We start from the raw sequence: 15461 nt of genomic DNA, 5'->3' as shown, positions 1-15461 counted from the left end.
CATTGCGCCCTGTTGTGTCCAGCAGGCTCCTGCTCCCATGACCTTCCCCATGACCACACCTCAAGTGCCTGTGTATGGAATGGTGAGTTCCTTTAGCATCAATTAACACTAGTACATGCACAAACGAACACCTGTAATAGTAAATAAGGTTTTGAACCTTTGTGTGCGTGTGTCAGGTCCCTCCTCAGATGGGTCAGATGGGAGGGGTTCCAGTGATGACACCACAGCCCATGATGTACCAGCCTGTCATCAGATCCACCAACCCATTTGCTCCAGTACCTGGAGCTCAGGTACGTACACGCGCGTGCGCACATCCACCACATTAAAGCCACACACTGCTACCATAATATCTGTTGCTAGTTTTAAACAGTGTATACTAGGGATGTAACCAAATACTGAGATTATTTGAAGCAGACAGGTATGAATAGTAGATGCACTATTTTTAACAATTATTCACCGAAAGCGACGTGAATATCAGGAATTATTATCCGTACAGGGCACTTTTTTCGATGGAATAAAAACATGTTTTATTCATTTGGTTTGATAGCATGCGATATTGTTGGCGTATCCTACATGCCTCGTCACTCTACCCAATGGGCAATGAGCGTTGAATATGGCTTACGATATTGCTTGGTTGTCAAGACATGACGTCATACGTCGGAGCTGATGCGAATATCCAGTGAGTTTTCTGCTGCGCATGTGTAGAAGCATTTCTCTGTTTACGGGAAAGAGAAAGGCGCGCTGAACACCCGAAAGGCTACCAAAACTTCATTAGATATTCTTCACACACATTTACAAGGGAAAAACATACCAACGGACATCGAAAAACTGGAAAAGAGACACATCGGAGATGTAAAACTTCCGCGCTAGCGAGCAACTGTGACAATTTGGAAACAAACATGGACGCCAGGTTTGCGTCGTTAAATACAGAAGATTTTGAGAATTTTGAAAGAGGGATACTTTGAGCACCTGAAAGGAATGTGTATGTATAATAATATTGGCTGGCGCTTTTTCGTGGTCTGTCAGAGATATTCCATTCAGCTACTCGTCTTCGACTCGTTCAATATCATGCTAGCTGAATGCAGGGCTGTGAAAATTCTGCGAATTTGGCCGCCAAAAATATCATTTTAGTAAATCATCTAATTTTGCAGTAACAAATTGGGGGGTAGGGGTTGTTGTCTACCGACCGCTAGTAGTCTCGTACAGCAAGTGTCACCAAGCCAGCGAGTCTGGGAAAGAGCCTACCACAAATTGTTCTTTCTGTAACGACATTGTAATTTTTTTGGTATCTTTTTTTTTTTTTCTTTTGCGACAATGACAGACCAGTTTACGGCATTTGTGCCATGCTTACAAACCACGGCGCGAATCTTGTGTTCTTTTCGTTTTACCATTGTGCTCTTTAAACACGCTTTCAATATCAACGGTTTTGAAAAGGAGAATTTTGCGGTATGTCCGCGTCATGGAGGGACATCGTTCAGACGGAGGACGGTGAGACCGACGATGTCAAAAACATTTTGACAAGGAAAACGGCATCAAAAATCCATGGAATTGGCGATGGCTGGAGTTTAAAGCCGGTAGTGAATCTCTCCATGAGCACATACGGAAGATAAAAGAACCGGGGAAAGCTTACTGCATCTTGTGCCATCAGGATGTGAAGTACGGTTCTGGTGGAAGAACGCGTTTGGTTGACCATGTTAAAGGAAAAAAAACATGCGGAATTGGTGAAATTGAAGCTGTTGAACTATAGATTACCAGGTAGACCATCTTGTTCACATTTTATTATTTATGTAGTTTTAACTTATTGTTCATAATGTTCATTGTTATCATGAATATGTAATGAAAGAGAGGCCAAAAGAGCAAGGAAAAGCCATATAGAAAGTCAGAAAGAAAAGAGTAGGCTTTCTAAGCTGAAGAAACTGCTAACAAAGAAAAGGAAATAAATATAAATATTGACTTGTAAATAGTTGTATATAGACCCCTTTCACGACGTCACCGCGCCGCGAGATTTTGTTAGGCGCCATATTGGAAGACCAAGTACATGCACTCACAATATAAAACAAAGTACGAGCGAGAGTAAAGTGACACAATGGATGATAATTCTGGTTATGTGAGTACATTACCAGCTGCAGAAAGGGCACGGTATGTGGAGAAACTGGCTGTGATTGATGGGTTTGACCCATATGATAAGACTCGGGGCAAGGGAGAATGGAAACATAAGGAGGACCGGACACCAATTCTGCCATCTGTTTGCTACCCAGACATTGTAAACTATTTGTTGTTTACACCCAGTGCCTACACTCAGTGTTCGAACTATGCCGATATTTTTGGGGGTCCCTTTTTTTTCCCTTGGGGGTGTGTGTGCGCTTGCGCTTGTCTCGGAGCGCGGATCTCCAAACACATGAGAAGCCTATCTTACGCACATCACGCGGACTCCACACACGCATCGCGTCTGAAGTCATAACTCATCAGGGGAAATCGTGTCCACATTGGCATGTTCAAAAAACAACCTCGCGTCAACAATGATACCACACACAGAAAAAAAAAAAGTCAGGCTACTCAACAACCAACCTGGCAGCAGCGAGCAAGCCCCAAACCATCCTAAATTATTATTATTAAATTGTAGAAGTCTGGGAGTCTTGCTCCTCATACAGTTATCAACTTGGGGCCAATTTAGCATGTTTTAAATCTGAATTTCTTGCGTTTGCTTACCTCAAAGTGTCCGCAGATCATGCACAGACTTATCCATTATATCCACAGTTTTTTGCCAAGTCTCACACAGGTTTCTTTCAAGTCTACTGTTGGGCCAATAAATCATAAATAAAACAGCTCAGATTTGTTTAAGTCGTTTGCCACTCCACTTTATTCTCGTGGGTTCACATACCGCTGCCGTTATTATCCCCTTATCACGAGTTTGTTGGTCTTCCAAAATGGCACAGGGTCTGTTTACTTCCGGTTTCGGGTGACGTCAGTGAAAGGGGTCTATAGTTTTTGACTAGAATCTGTCTAACATGAACAAGAAAGACATTTTGGTATTGAATCAGTTCAAAAACAAGAACATTAGTGACTATTATTTAATAGTCAGTCTAGAATTTCCCCCCTGGAAAAGACATTATGGCACCCAATGAATTGATACGAATCGACACAAGAATATGAGTGAATTTACAATATGAGGTATGTTATTGATATATTTTCATTCTTCAAGTGAACCCTTATCAGTTAAAAGGTAAATCAGTTCAAATTGTATTATTTCAACACAATAATAACAGTTCAAATTAAACGGCATGGTTGAGAAAATATTTGCTTTCAGGAGATGCTTCAAATCTATCAATATACACAAAATCTGTTCAGCTTCTGGGGCCCTGCGGCCCCCAGGCCCCCTGCTAAAATTGTTTCCTCGGATTTTGTCATTTCTATTTCACAGTCCTGTGAATGGAATACATCTGATAGACCACAAAAAAAAGCCAGCTGATATTTATTGATTGATTTTTTTTTTTTACATAATAACTGAGATGAAGTCGAGGTTATTGATCATTGAGCCTGAGGTGGATAATTGTTTTTAGGATAAATGCACAGGTGATTTTACTTGAATTTAAATGAATCATATTTTTAAAAAAATTATTTTTCTAACTTCAAAGGTGGCATGCAAATGTAATAAAGGCACAACACAGACTTGTATCACTTACCTATGCCGACTCAGATAAAATACTTTTTTTGTTTTGAAATCGATAAAATAAATCACAAGTCCGACTTAGCTTTTGAATAATTTTAGACCAAACTTCATAGCATCTTGAGTGCTTTTAGGAACAGCATTTTCTTTCATTTGCAATTCTTCCTCACTTACAGTGACCATGATGGGCCACCATTTTGCCGAGTCGCTTGAGGTGATTATCAAGAAATGGTCAGAATTTCTTGACCAATCGGCATGCACAATTTTCTCTAATAACCTCCGTGTTTTATATTAAATAATTAACTTTACTGAAAGACGAAGTTTGCAGCCAAAAAAAGTCAAGCCAGATGTTGTTTTTACCTTCAATGCTGGTGCACTTGTTAACCCAGCAGCACTACACACCACCCTGTTGGTGTAACTGCTGACAATGATCAGTTGCCCAAATAAAATCTGCTCGCTGCTTGATTTCCATTGATGGATGTGTAGGACGGAGTGATAAATTATGCGTAGAGACTGCTACAGATAGGTGTACAGCATGTATACGCAGTGTTGAAGATGGCCCGTCCTGCATCGCAAAATGCGACCCAATTTTGAAGATTTGCTAATCAGTTTTCCCATTGTATTGCACAGAAATGCGATGCAAAAAGTTGGCCAACTTCTCTTTTAAAAAAAAAAAAAATCTTTCCTTATTCCTCAACATTCCCAGGGTTAGTCAGTCGCTGATTGTCCAGCAGGGGATGGATGGATAAGTTAATAGATGAAAGATGCATCTCATGGATGCACTGGGACGCATAATCAGTGATGTAACCTGGAGTCATTGGGTGTTTCGGGTCTTTCAGCGTCAAACACACTCTCCCAGGCAACCCAGCCAGGGTCGATCAGACCCCAGCATTCGTCCATGGATCCGCCTTCTTAATCCAAAGCCACCTTGTGGCTTTCTCTGCGGCTTCTGCTGCATTTTTCACGGTTTTCTTGTGCTTGTTACACTGTTCTTCAGGAAGGATCAAGGCGATTTCTTCATTAACTGCCTCTTCCTTACAGAAATCAGCACACCTTTTTGTTTTTCCTTCCATCCATTATCTGCAGCTGCTTATTCTGTGCAGAGTCGCAGGCAAGCTGGAGCCTATCCCAGCTGACTACGGGCGAAAGGCGGGGTACACCCTGGACAAGTCGCCAGGTCATCACAGGGCTAACACATAGACACAGACAACCATTCACACTCACATTCACACCTACGGTCAATTTAGAGTCACCAGTTAACCTAACCTGCATGTCTTTGGACTGTGGGGGAAACCGGAGCACCCGGAGGAAACCCACGCGGACACGCGGAGAACATGCAAACTCCACACAGAAAGGCCCTCGCCGGCCACGGGGCTCGAACCCGGACCTTCTTGCTATGAGGTGACAGCGCTAACCACTACACCACCGTGCCGCCCCTTTTAGTATTTTATTATTGTAATAATAATATAGAGACAACGGTTTTCCGTGATTGTGGTAAATGGACAGAAAACATGGAATCCAGTATTTGAAACGGAGTGCCCTAAAAGTTTATGCACAAATTAAAACGAAATATTTAGTGTCAAATAAGCAATTATGGTGTCGGACTTCACCTACGGTGGCATGCAAAAGTTTGGGCACCGTTACTGAAAATGTCTGTTACTGTTAAGTGAGCAGAAGATGAACTGAACACCAAAAGGCATAAAGGTAAAGACGACACATTTCAGCGTTTTCTGCAAGATTTTTTTTTTTTGTACAATTGGAGAGTGGAAAAAAAAAGGAACACCATGCGAAAGTCTGGGCACCCCAATACATTTGAGTTCTCAGGTAACTTTTACCAAGGTTCCAGACCTTAATTAGCTTATTGAGCTGTGGCATGTTCAAATACTTCGTTAGGAAAGGTCAGATGATGCAGATTTCAAAGCTGTATAAATTCTCTGACTCCTCAAACGTGTCCCTAAAATCAACAGCCATGGGCTCCTCTAAGCAACTCCCTTGCATTCTGAATAATAAAATAATTGATGCTCACAAAGCAGGAGAAGGCTACAAGAACGGAGCAAAGTGTTTTCAGGTCGCTGTTTCCTCAGATCGTAATGTTATTAAGAAATGGCAGTTAACAGAAACGGTGGAGATCAAGGTGAGGTCTGGAAGATGAAGAAAACTTTCTGAAAGAACTGTTCGTTGGATTGCTAGAAAGGCAAATAAAAACCCCTGTTTGACTGCAAAAGACCTTCAGAAAGATTTAGCAGACCCTGGAGTGGTGGTGCACTGTTCTACTATGCAGCGACACCTGAACAAATATGACCTTCATGGGAGAGTCATCAGAAGAAAACCGTTCCTGCGTCCTAGCCGCAAAATTCAGCGTATGAAGTTTGCAAATGAGCATCTAAATAAGCCTGATGCATTTCGGAAACAAGTCCTGTGGACTGATGAAATCCAAATAGAACTTTTTGGCCACAATGTGCAAAGGTATGTTTGGAGAAAAAAGGGTGCCAAATTCCAGGAAAAGAATCCTCTCCAACTCTGAAGCGTGGGTGTGGATCGATCATGCTTTGGGGTTGTTGCAGCCAGTGGCACAGGGCACATTTCATTGGTCGAGGGAAGCATGGATTCGAATAAATACCAGCAAACTCTGGAAGCAAACATCACACCATCTGTAAAAAAGTTGAAGTTAAAAAGAGGATGGGTCCTACAATAAGACGATCCAAAACACACCTCAAAATCGGCAATGGAATATGTCAAGAGGCACAAGCTGAAGGTTTTGCCCTGGCCCTCACAGTCCCCTGACCTAAACATCATTGAAAATCTGTGGATAGAGCTCAAGAGCAGTGCATGCAAGACAGCCCAGGAAACTTGTAGAACTGGAAGCCTTTTGCAAGGACAAATGTGTGAAAATCCCCCAGGTAAGAACTGAAAGATTATTAGCCGGCTACAAAAAGTGTTTACAGGCTGTGATACTTGCCGAAGGGGGTGTTACTAGGTACTAACCATGCAGGGTGCCCAAACTTTTGCTTCGGGCCCTTTTCCTTTTTTGTCGTTTTGAAAATGTAAAAGATGAAAATAAATTTGTTTTTGCTTAAAATATAAAGGGAGTGAGTCATCTTTATGCCTTTTGGAGATCTTGCTTAACTGTTCAGTCACAGCAATTTTGACCAGGGGTGCCCAAACTTTTGCATACCACCGTATAGCTTCGCATTATAACTTAAGCATAAATAGCATTATTCATGAAATTTAGAAGTACACCAAAATCTTTTTTAACATTTACTCAGAACTCTTGATCACAAAACTAGCTTTAAAATGAGAACTCAAACAGATGACCTTCCTAGCTGGAAATGGGTCTTAAAGCTTGCTGTAGTAGTCGCACCATTTATATTAGTATAATGATCTAAAGCCTTGTAGTAAACTTGTCATAAGACTCATGGCTTTATTTTCTGTCATTCGCACATTTATTACTTAATATACACGGGGAAACAAAATGCGACACACAATTTTGGAATTGCTACACAAAAAAAGTTATCTTGAACGCTGTGTGCGTGTATGCGGGGCGTGAAAACTACTTTAATATTTTCCTGTATGCACTAATAGAAAAGAATGCGAGTTTAAAATGAGCCACCAAGTAAATGATCCTGTAGCTAAAGCTGTTGTTCTGTCTCTCTTTGGTGCAGATGCAGTTTATGTAGTTGCGTTCGTGTAGCAGCGTGCCAAACAGGACAGCAGAATGACCCACAGAACAACTCAAGCGGAGACACCAACCACCATCGGATTCAGGGAGCTGGAGGAAAAGTGGTGATGCATTTGGAGAGAGAGAGAGAGAAATGCAGAAAGGACAAGTAAAGGAGAAGAACTTTTTTTATTTTTGCCAAGACTCTTCACATTATTATCTGACATGACACTTTCTCTTTTACACACACACACCAAAACAGGGTATCAGTTCTGCATGTTGCTCTTTTTTTTTTTTTTAAATTGTGGTTTTTTTTGTTGTTTTTCCTCTCCTCCCTTTTTCTTTCTTGTTTTTGGCTCGACAGTGTGTTTATACATCACAGGTTCATTTGATCATGTCCTGAGGATTGTGTTTTGGTGGATCACTCACTCCTTTCTAAATCAGGTTTCATGTCTGGAGTGACGACGCTGCTTTGCTATGTTCCCAAGATGGCCCTGAGCACTGTGTTTGGGTTCGAGCTGGGTGTGGAGGCACGGGCAGGTCGCTGCTCTCCACCCAGGCTAGTCCTGTCTGGTTAGTCTCACTCTCGCAGCATCATTACACGTGTCACTGCTTTTCTTGAATGAATCATTGAGCTCCTTGGTTCCAGTCGTGTTGCGAAGTAAACCAAATTAGTTTATAATCTCCAGGTAATTATGATGTTTGGCTTTCCCAGGCACTTTGAACTTCCTGTGTATCCATACACTGAGCTGGTCTCTGCATGTTTGGATGCGTTTTCATTCACCATTTTAACACCCTGAGTGAATGTTGTTGGTGTGACAACCTTAAACCGTCCAGTAATCAATCGGTCCTGTGCTGGAAAGAAATATTGGCACCCCTTACGCTCACTCAGGCTCTTGCGCTGTTGATTTTTGGATGCGTTTCATTCCTCCTGCCACTTCAGGAAAATTTGTCGTTCCTTTGCACTTTTAGACGCAGTGTCTTAGTGTTGTAGTCGAACTAGTGCTCCCCACCCATGCGTATGAGATTAGTGAGGTTAGACCTCCCTGTTTAAGCACTTAAACATGCAACCTGTTCTATCACTACTACTTCGGTTTTATATAAACAGGGTCTTGGCTTCATGCGAATACTGATCGAAAGACACACAATGCTCTTTTAAATGTTGACAGACAAGGCTTTGTTTTAAGAAACAGGGCTCGGAAGTTTGATATCATCTGTATTTTGAGTATTTAGAATATTTTTTCAAATCTAAGGTAAACACTTGGTGTTTACGCTAACTGTTCACATGGTGAACTTTTGACCTTTTGTACTCTAACTGCTACTGTAGAAAACAAGTTTTCCTCAGCAGAAATGTTTTTTTCTCAACCAGAAGTAAAATGCCCCACCCCAACAACAAAAAAAAAAAATGTTAAAAGGCAGAAAATGACATTTTAAGATTTCGTTCCGACTGCAGCACCAGCACACGGGTGATGTTTTGACAGCCGGGATCAGATTACAAACTAAATTTGATTGATTAGACTTATGGCCGTTTTGCTCCAGCATGCAACTTTTCCCAACAACTTGGATCAAATCAGTTTGTGAAACTGACTCCTTATTGAATATCTTTTTTTTTTTTTTTTTTTTTCTTCTTCTTCTCCGGAAGATGGCCAAGACGAGATTAAATAGTTTTGATGAACCTTGTTTATAGAGGTTCTACCAATGTTACCGTACATTTTTCAGCCCGGGGGGAGGGGAAACATAAAGATTTCTTTGCATCTTTCTCTGAAACGAATCCTGCTATGATTTTTATTTTAAGCTGCCGCTAGATAGTTTTGTCTTGTATTTCATGGAAGCTCGAAGAACAGGGCTTGCTTGTCTTGAGATTCATGTGTCACTTATTTTCATCTGCACGCCATGAGTTCTTTAAACGAAAGCATGCGTAGTTTACTCAAACAGCATTCTGCAATTAAAGCTGCCAAATTAACAGTTGTGATTTCAATTTGCTGTGAACATATGCTATCTCTTACACCTCCTCCCACTTTCCAGGCACGTAGCCATGTTAGAATATTCTCTCTCTCTCTCTCGCCGTCTCTCTTTCTGTGGCTTTGGGGGAAGTGAAGAACTATGTGCCAAGATTATTCAAAGGTATTAGTGCCTGATATTTATTGCCAAGTTTTCTTTCATCTCTTGGATCAAACAAATATATCTGTAAAGTGCAAGTGTTGTCATGGAAGCACTGGAAAAGACTGGTTTCCGTGGAAGAGGCAGCCGATGTCTGTCTGAAGGGTTGGATATATTTTTTGCTTTCTCTCTCTAGTCGCTGCAGTGAGTGTGATGGCACGTGGGGTCAAACTCCAGCGCTATTCCTGACTCTTCTGCCCTCTAGGTGATGATCGCTCCTTATTTTAATAAGCTCCTCTTAGTCACTTCTCAGGAGGAAAGGGGGGGGGGAGAGAGAAGCTGAGGCGGTAGGAAGTTTACAAGCTGCTGAGGCATGAGCAGGAATCGGTGTGTGGGAGCTCTCCTGGGGGTCACCCTGCCTTCACGGTAGCAAGCGAGAAGTACATGTTTCACTCGAACACATTAATAATAAAGGTGGCAAGATTAAATCATCTCTGTCGTGAACTTGGACGTTTCTCTCCTTTACCCATGATTCACGGACTCTGAAGGGTCCAAGCAAGAAGAAGCCGCCTTTGTCACAAGCACAATGAAATTCCTCCTCTGCATTTAACCCGTCTGAAGCAGTGAACACACGCACGTATACCCAGAGCAGTGGGCAGCTATGCTACAGCGCCCAGGGGAGCAGTCGGGGGTTAGGTTCCTTGCTCAAGGGCACTTCAGCCCAACCTCAGCCCATGGCTGCACCATGTTAACTTCACCGCATGTCTTTGAACTGTGGTGGAAACCCACACAGAGAACATGCAAACTCCACGCAAAGGCCCCTGGGCTCGAACCCAGAACCTTCTTGCTGTGAGGCAGCAGTGCTAACCACTACACCACCATGCCGCCCATTGAAAGGAGCCCGCCATTGGCTGGGAGAGCTGACTGAACTCCTGATGTCATGAAGCAATCATGGGATTATTGAGAATCCTTGGACTTGACATCAAACAGGATTCCATCTTCATTCAGGTCATCAGTATCTGAGTAAATCTTCGTGTACAAACTAGTAAAAGAATTGGGGGGGGGGGGGTTTCATCAGACAACCTGCACCTTGGTTACAAAGCATCAAGTCACCAAATCCAAACGACTGGCTCCGGTAGATTCCTCAGAACAAACATAATATTGACTTTTTTCAGTGTTGGTGGACTGAACGATTGGGTTATGATCGTTGACTGACTGTAAAGAACTGTCCGCTGGTCGTTTTGTCGCATGGTGAGGACACCCTGACATTGATCATCTCATCACACTGAGACGGATGTTTTTAATAACAAAAAAAAACACGCAAACCAGTAAAAAAAAATTTTTTTTTTAAAGGAGCCAATTACACAAATTCAAAACCATTTTCCGGGAATGTAGCAGATGGAGAAAAGATGAGCAGTGTGTGTTTCAGCAGCGTTTCCATTTCCCACTGCTCTGCTTCTGTATCTCCTCCTTTCAGCATCTCGGTGAAACTCCGCCCTCACTGTCTGTATGAGATGTCGTGTGTCAATAACTGCTCTCAAGAACATTGCGGTGATCTCCCACTCGTGTGCTGCTGATCTGTTTGGCTTGTATAACAAGATGTGCTGAGGGCACATGGGTATTTCCTCATCATCCGTTTAGTGTGTGTGAGAGGAAGTCGCTCATTCCGGGCCACATGAACTTTTTCATAATAATCTTCAGAACTATTGATGTTTTTTAAAGGAGCACTTTGTCATTTTAGAGCCTTGTACAATTGTAATAAAAACCCTGACAAGCATCCCTTACCCTTAAATGTACCCTACCCCCTTGAGAGTTATCTTCTATAGGAAAAAAAGAAAAGGGCTGAGCACCTTTGCTAGGGGGCGGAGCTAAGTTCTGGGCCAGAAAAATGCAAACGGAAGCCTGAAACAGAACAGAAAGTAGCAATACATACGTATGTACAATAGTGAAACAAACATTTAAAAAAGGCAATATTGTGAGTGCTAGGTTTGGAAATGGTGTTTTTATTTCAGGGCCAGAAACACGCAAATGGCTTCTTTAAATATTGGAGCGTGTTTTGGGATTTTTATCATGTCACCTTGTTTTTCTATCGATCCGTTTTACTTGGTGTTTTTCAGGCTCTGAGTGCTCCTTTTCGGGGTGTGTATGTGTTGTGTGATAAGGTTTGTGTATCTTGCACTTCAGGTTTTTTTCAGGTGAAAGTACTGAGAGCACAGTGTTGTGTTGAGGGGTTTTTTTTGGGGGGGGGGCAGTACAGTTAAAAGCATGAGCTTATCTGTAGTTTTGTTTGTTTTTTTGTCTAAGGAGAAAGGTGAAATGAGAATCAGGAAAATGTCCAAATGACCTTATGTTCTGCTCGCTGCCCGTTCCAGCATAACACAAGTCCCTGTGCACAGAGCGAGCTCCATGAAGACTTGGTTTGCAAAGTTTGGTGTAGAAGAACTTAAGCCACTGAACACCTTCAGGATGAATTAGAACGCCATATTAATGCTTGGTCGTGTCCACATACTTATGGTATAGCAGATGCACCAAGCGTTCGGTGGTGGTGGTGATGATAGTTATCTTATATAGCACCTTTCTCATCCCTGACGTTGCTTTACCAAAAAAAAGAGGAATAAAAAGTCAATAAAATTCTTGCCCTAACAGTTAAGGGTTGTTGCAAAGTCCGACTTGGGCTGAGTGAGTAGCACTTGGTGCACTCCTGTTACTCTACTTCCCCCTAGTGGACATGAGCAGAGTTGCAACACGTTTGCAGTTTTGCTTTGGGATTTCACTCTGTGCTTACAATGTGTAATTTAGACAAATCTATTTACTAAAAGCTTTCAGTCGTCTCTGAAAGTGTAAAGCTGAAGGTGTTAGCGAGTGAGACGAACGCCACCTTTTGCTCTCCGTCCTGTGTGTGTGTGTGTGTGTGATACGAGTGAGGCCTGTAGTTGTAGATGATGGCAGCTCGAGGTCGTCCAAACCTCCTGCACATGGTGTGAAGCCCAGCTTTCAACCTGACCTCAGTGCTAAACCTTAAAACTCAGACATGAGAGTTTTCCGGAGTCTGACTCTGGAGAGTTTATCATATTTATACAGGGCTCCTCTCACTTTGGTCATCAGGACACCTTTTAAAGGGAAAAAGAAAAACCTGTGGTCATTTTTGCCAGACCTTATGCACATGCACACAACTTTTTTTTTTTTTTTTTTCTCTCAAGTCTCCTGTGGTTTTTGGACTTTTTTTTTTTTTTTTCCTTTTTGCTGCCCAACATAGTCATGTATATACCCATAACCTGCAATGTTAACATGTTATCCCTTTTATTTTGCTTCTGAACTGGAGATAATTGCCTCATATATAGATAGATAGATAAATATATATACACACACACACACACACTGTCTGTGTAAGCACCGGGGTGGAAGGATGAAATTATAGTCATATCGATGCCAAATGAGTGGAAGTGTGAGTGGAGAAACCCCTCTGTACATTGTTTTTCTATTTATTTATGCAGAATATAAAGATTTTAATCTGCATGGTAAATACATATAACATGAAATCATGGAAGTTTTTGTTCATTTTTCATTTTACTACTTCATTCTTTCAGTTTTTACCAAAAGAAATAAAGTCACTCTCCTTTCTAAATTGCTTTTCTCGTCTTTCATTTCAACTATAAGTTCACAGCCGTTATCCATCTACCGTACACTTCAGTGTTGGACATGATGGGTGTTTGTGGAAAAGCACTGCCTGGAGCACATCTTAGGATATGATGTGGAGGGGTAAAGCAGCTCATCCAGCACTTTCTTCATCAAGTTATCACTTGAGATGTTTTCTGGTCTTCCTACAGTCCATTCTGTGTGTGTGTGTTGAGATTCCTGGACGACAGGTGCTTATGAAAGCTGAAGGTGCGATGCAGCTGCTTCTGTTCAACCCTCGTCTCCTTTTTATTTCCCGTGCAATGACTCAATTCAGGACCAAGAAGTGTGATGTGTTTCAGGTTTGAGTTGGTTCAATTTGGTTCCTTTATCCCCCACTTGCATGTGTTGTTGATTTTTTTTTTTTCTTTTTTTCAATCCAACATGCTTGAGGAATCGGACTTCCATGTATCATTTGCAAAGATCTGTTAATATGGTGCTCTTTTTTTCCGTTGAGTAAACAATCTATTGTGGCTGTAATTGACTTCTTTGTGTAATTCTCATGTTTTCTGAAAACTAGTTTCTCAGTGGGTGTTGAGTTAAAATTTTCAGATTTTTTTAAAATTGTTGTATAGTCCCCCCCCCCCCCCCCCCAAAAGCCAATTATGTTGTTTGTATTTGTGATGCAAGCTCTTACCATGACTCATGAATGAAGGCCTTGTGAAGTAATTGATTTCTCGCTCGTGCTCGCTGGTTTCTTAATAAAGAACACATTTTTAACAGTTGGGGTGTTTTTCTGTTTGCCCTCAAACATTACAGCACACAAATGCATCGTTAATGCTCTACTGTATGGTGTTGCCTTATGGCAGCGATCTCATTTTTCCAATAGGCAATACCAGAGAACCAACAATGTTTTACTGTTATGAAAAGGGGGACGTTTTTGCTATGAAACATACAGGACCATGAAGAAAAAATTTAAAACTATATCTGTGGTAAGTAAATATTTAATTGTCATTAAAACAAGTTTAGATGTAATGAGTCTTTTATAAAATAGTGAAGTGTAATTGTTGCTGTATGGCAACAACATGCATATATGTAACTGAAGTGTGGCCGTTCAGCAGATTGGGATGTACTACGCTTACATAAAACTAAGTCTAAGAATGTATTTTCAACTTTTTATAATGTTTTGAAGTAAATTTACATTAATTGTAGACATTTTATAGTCTTGTAAGACATTTAAGTATTTTGGACAGTTGAAAGTCACACTTGGAAGACGCTCTGGACACTTACAGTAATGCTTTTATGGCTGAGGACTACAGTTCATTTGCTAACTTTAGGTCTGCAGTTGTCATGAACAGTTTTGCACTGAAGTTTCCATCAATGAAGATTTATAACATCAACGAAACTGACTTCATGTTAAAACTGTTAATGTTGTCTGTTGTTGCCCAAATGAGGATGGGTTCCCTTTTGAGTCTGGTTTTTCTCAAGGTTTCTTCCTCATGTAATCTGAGGGAGTTTTCCCTTGCCACCGTCACCACAGGCTTGCTCATCGGGGATAGATTAGGGATAAAATTAGCTCATGTTTAAAGTCATTCAAATTCTGTAAAGCTGCTTTGCGACAATATTGTTAAAAGCGCTATAAAAATAGACTTGACTCTTTGCCAGTTTCCGAATAAACTGAAATATGGTCCAGATTTTATGGTAATTGGAACGGTAGTTGCCGTTATTGCCGTACAGCCCACATTACAGTTGGATTTATCTTATTTAGCTGTATAAATACTTGGTTATGAGCTTTCACAGCACTTTCCACCATTAACACATGGCAACAATTTACCGACTTGCCTTTAATTTTTTTTAAGTCTCAATTTTTCCCTTATTTAAGCCATATGTAATAATACATTAAAACATTTACTGTATAGGTAGTAATTCATGCAGTAGAGAGTTAAGTTTTGGTAAAATTCTTAGAATTTATATTTATTCATTTAACAGTGATTTTCAAAGTGGAGTGATTTGGCATGTGGATTGGCGACTCTAAAGTGTGCGTGTGTTGCTTGCTGATGGACTGGCATCCCATTCAGGGTGTATTCCTTCCTCACACCAAATGTTCTGAACAGGCTCTGGATTCATTGGAGCAGGATAGATCACTAACTGACCTGTTTATACCTGCTTGTGTATTTCCCTTCTTTTTATCTGATAAGTCATTTAAAGAAATAATTTGTGCTTCCTTTAAGAAAAAAAGCAGGATACTGTATGACTGTTCAAAGTTTCCATAGAACCAGGACATTTTGGATAAAAGTCCATCAGTTGTGCAGCTGAAATGCTTCCATCACTACAGGTTTCTTAGTTAAGTCTGGTGTACAAACTAAGTATTACTATTGTCTATTGATAAAATTCCTTGAATAATAATAGTAATGCATCTGC

General features: G+C 41.0%; 1 protein-coding gene across 4 annotated transcripts in view; it reads left to right on the top strand.

Moving 5' to 3' along the window:
• si:ch211-200p22.4 (phosphatidylinositol-binding clathrin assembly protein) overlaps positions 1-13822 on the top strand; it is a 160561-nt gene extending 146739 nt beyond the window's left edge. For 3 of the 4 annotated variants that reach the window (XM_060931571.1, XM_060931308.1, XM_060931479.1), the window contains 3 exons: positions 23-82; positions 177-290; positions 7330-13822. In XM_060931571.1, coding sequence (XP_060787554.1) covers positions 23-82; positions 177-290; positions 7330-7344 — 189 coding nt within the window. In that variant the 3' untranslated portion in view covers positions 7345-13822. The remainder of the gene's footprint in view (positions 1-22; positions 83-176; positions 291-7329) is intronic. The other variant, XM_060931389.1, reaches the window with a different exon arrangement.
• The last annotated feature ends 1639 nt before the right edge of the window (positions 13823-15461 follow it).

Source organism: Neoarius graeffei, chromosome 1 (genome assembly GCF_027579695.1).
Source record: "Neoarius graeffei isolate fNeoGra1 chromosome 1, fNeoGra1.pri, whole genome shotgun sequence".
NCBI lineage: Eukaryota > Metazoa > Chordata > Actinopteri > Siluriformes > Ariidae > Neoarius > Neoarius graeffei.
The sequence above is the reverse complement of the archived record's forward strand: the minus strand, read 5'-3'. Positions and strand labels throughout refer to the sequence as shown.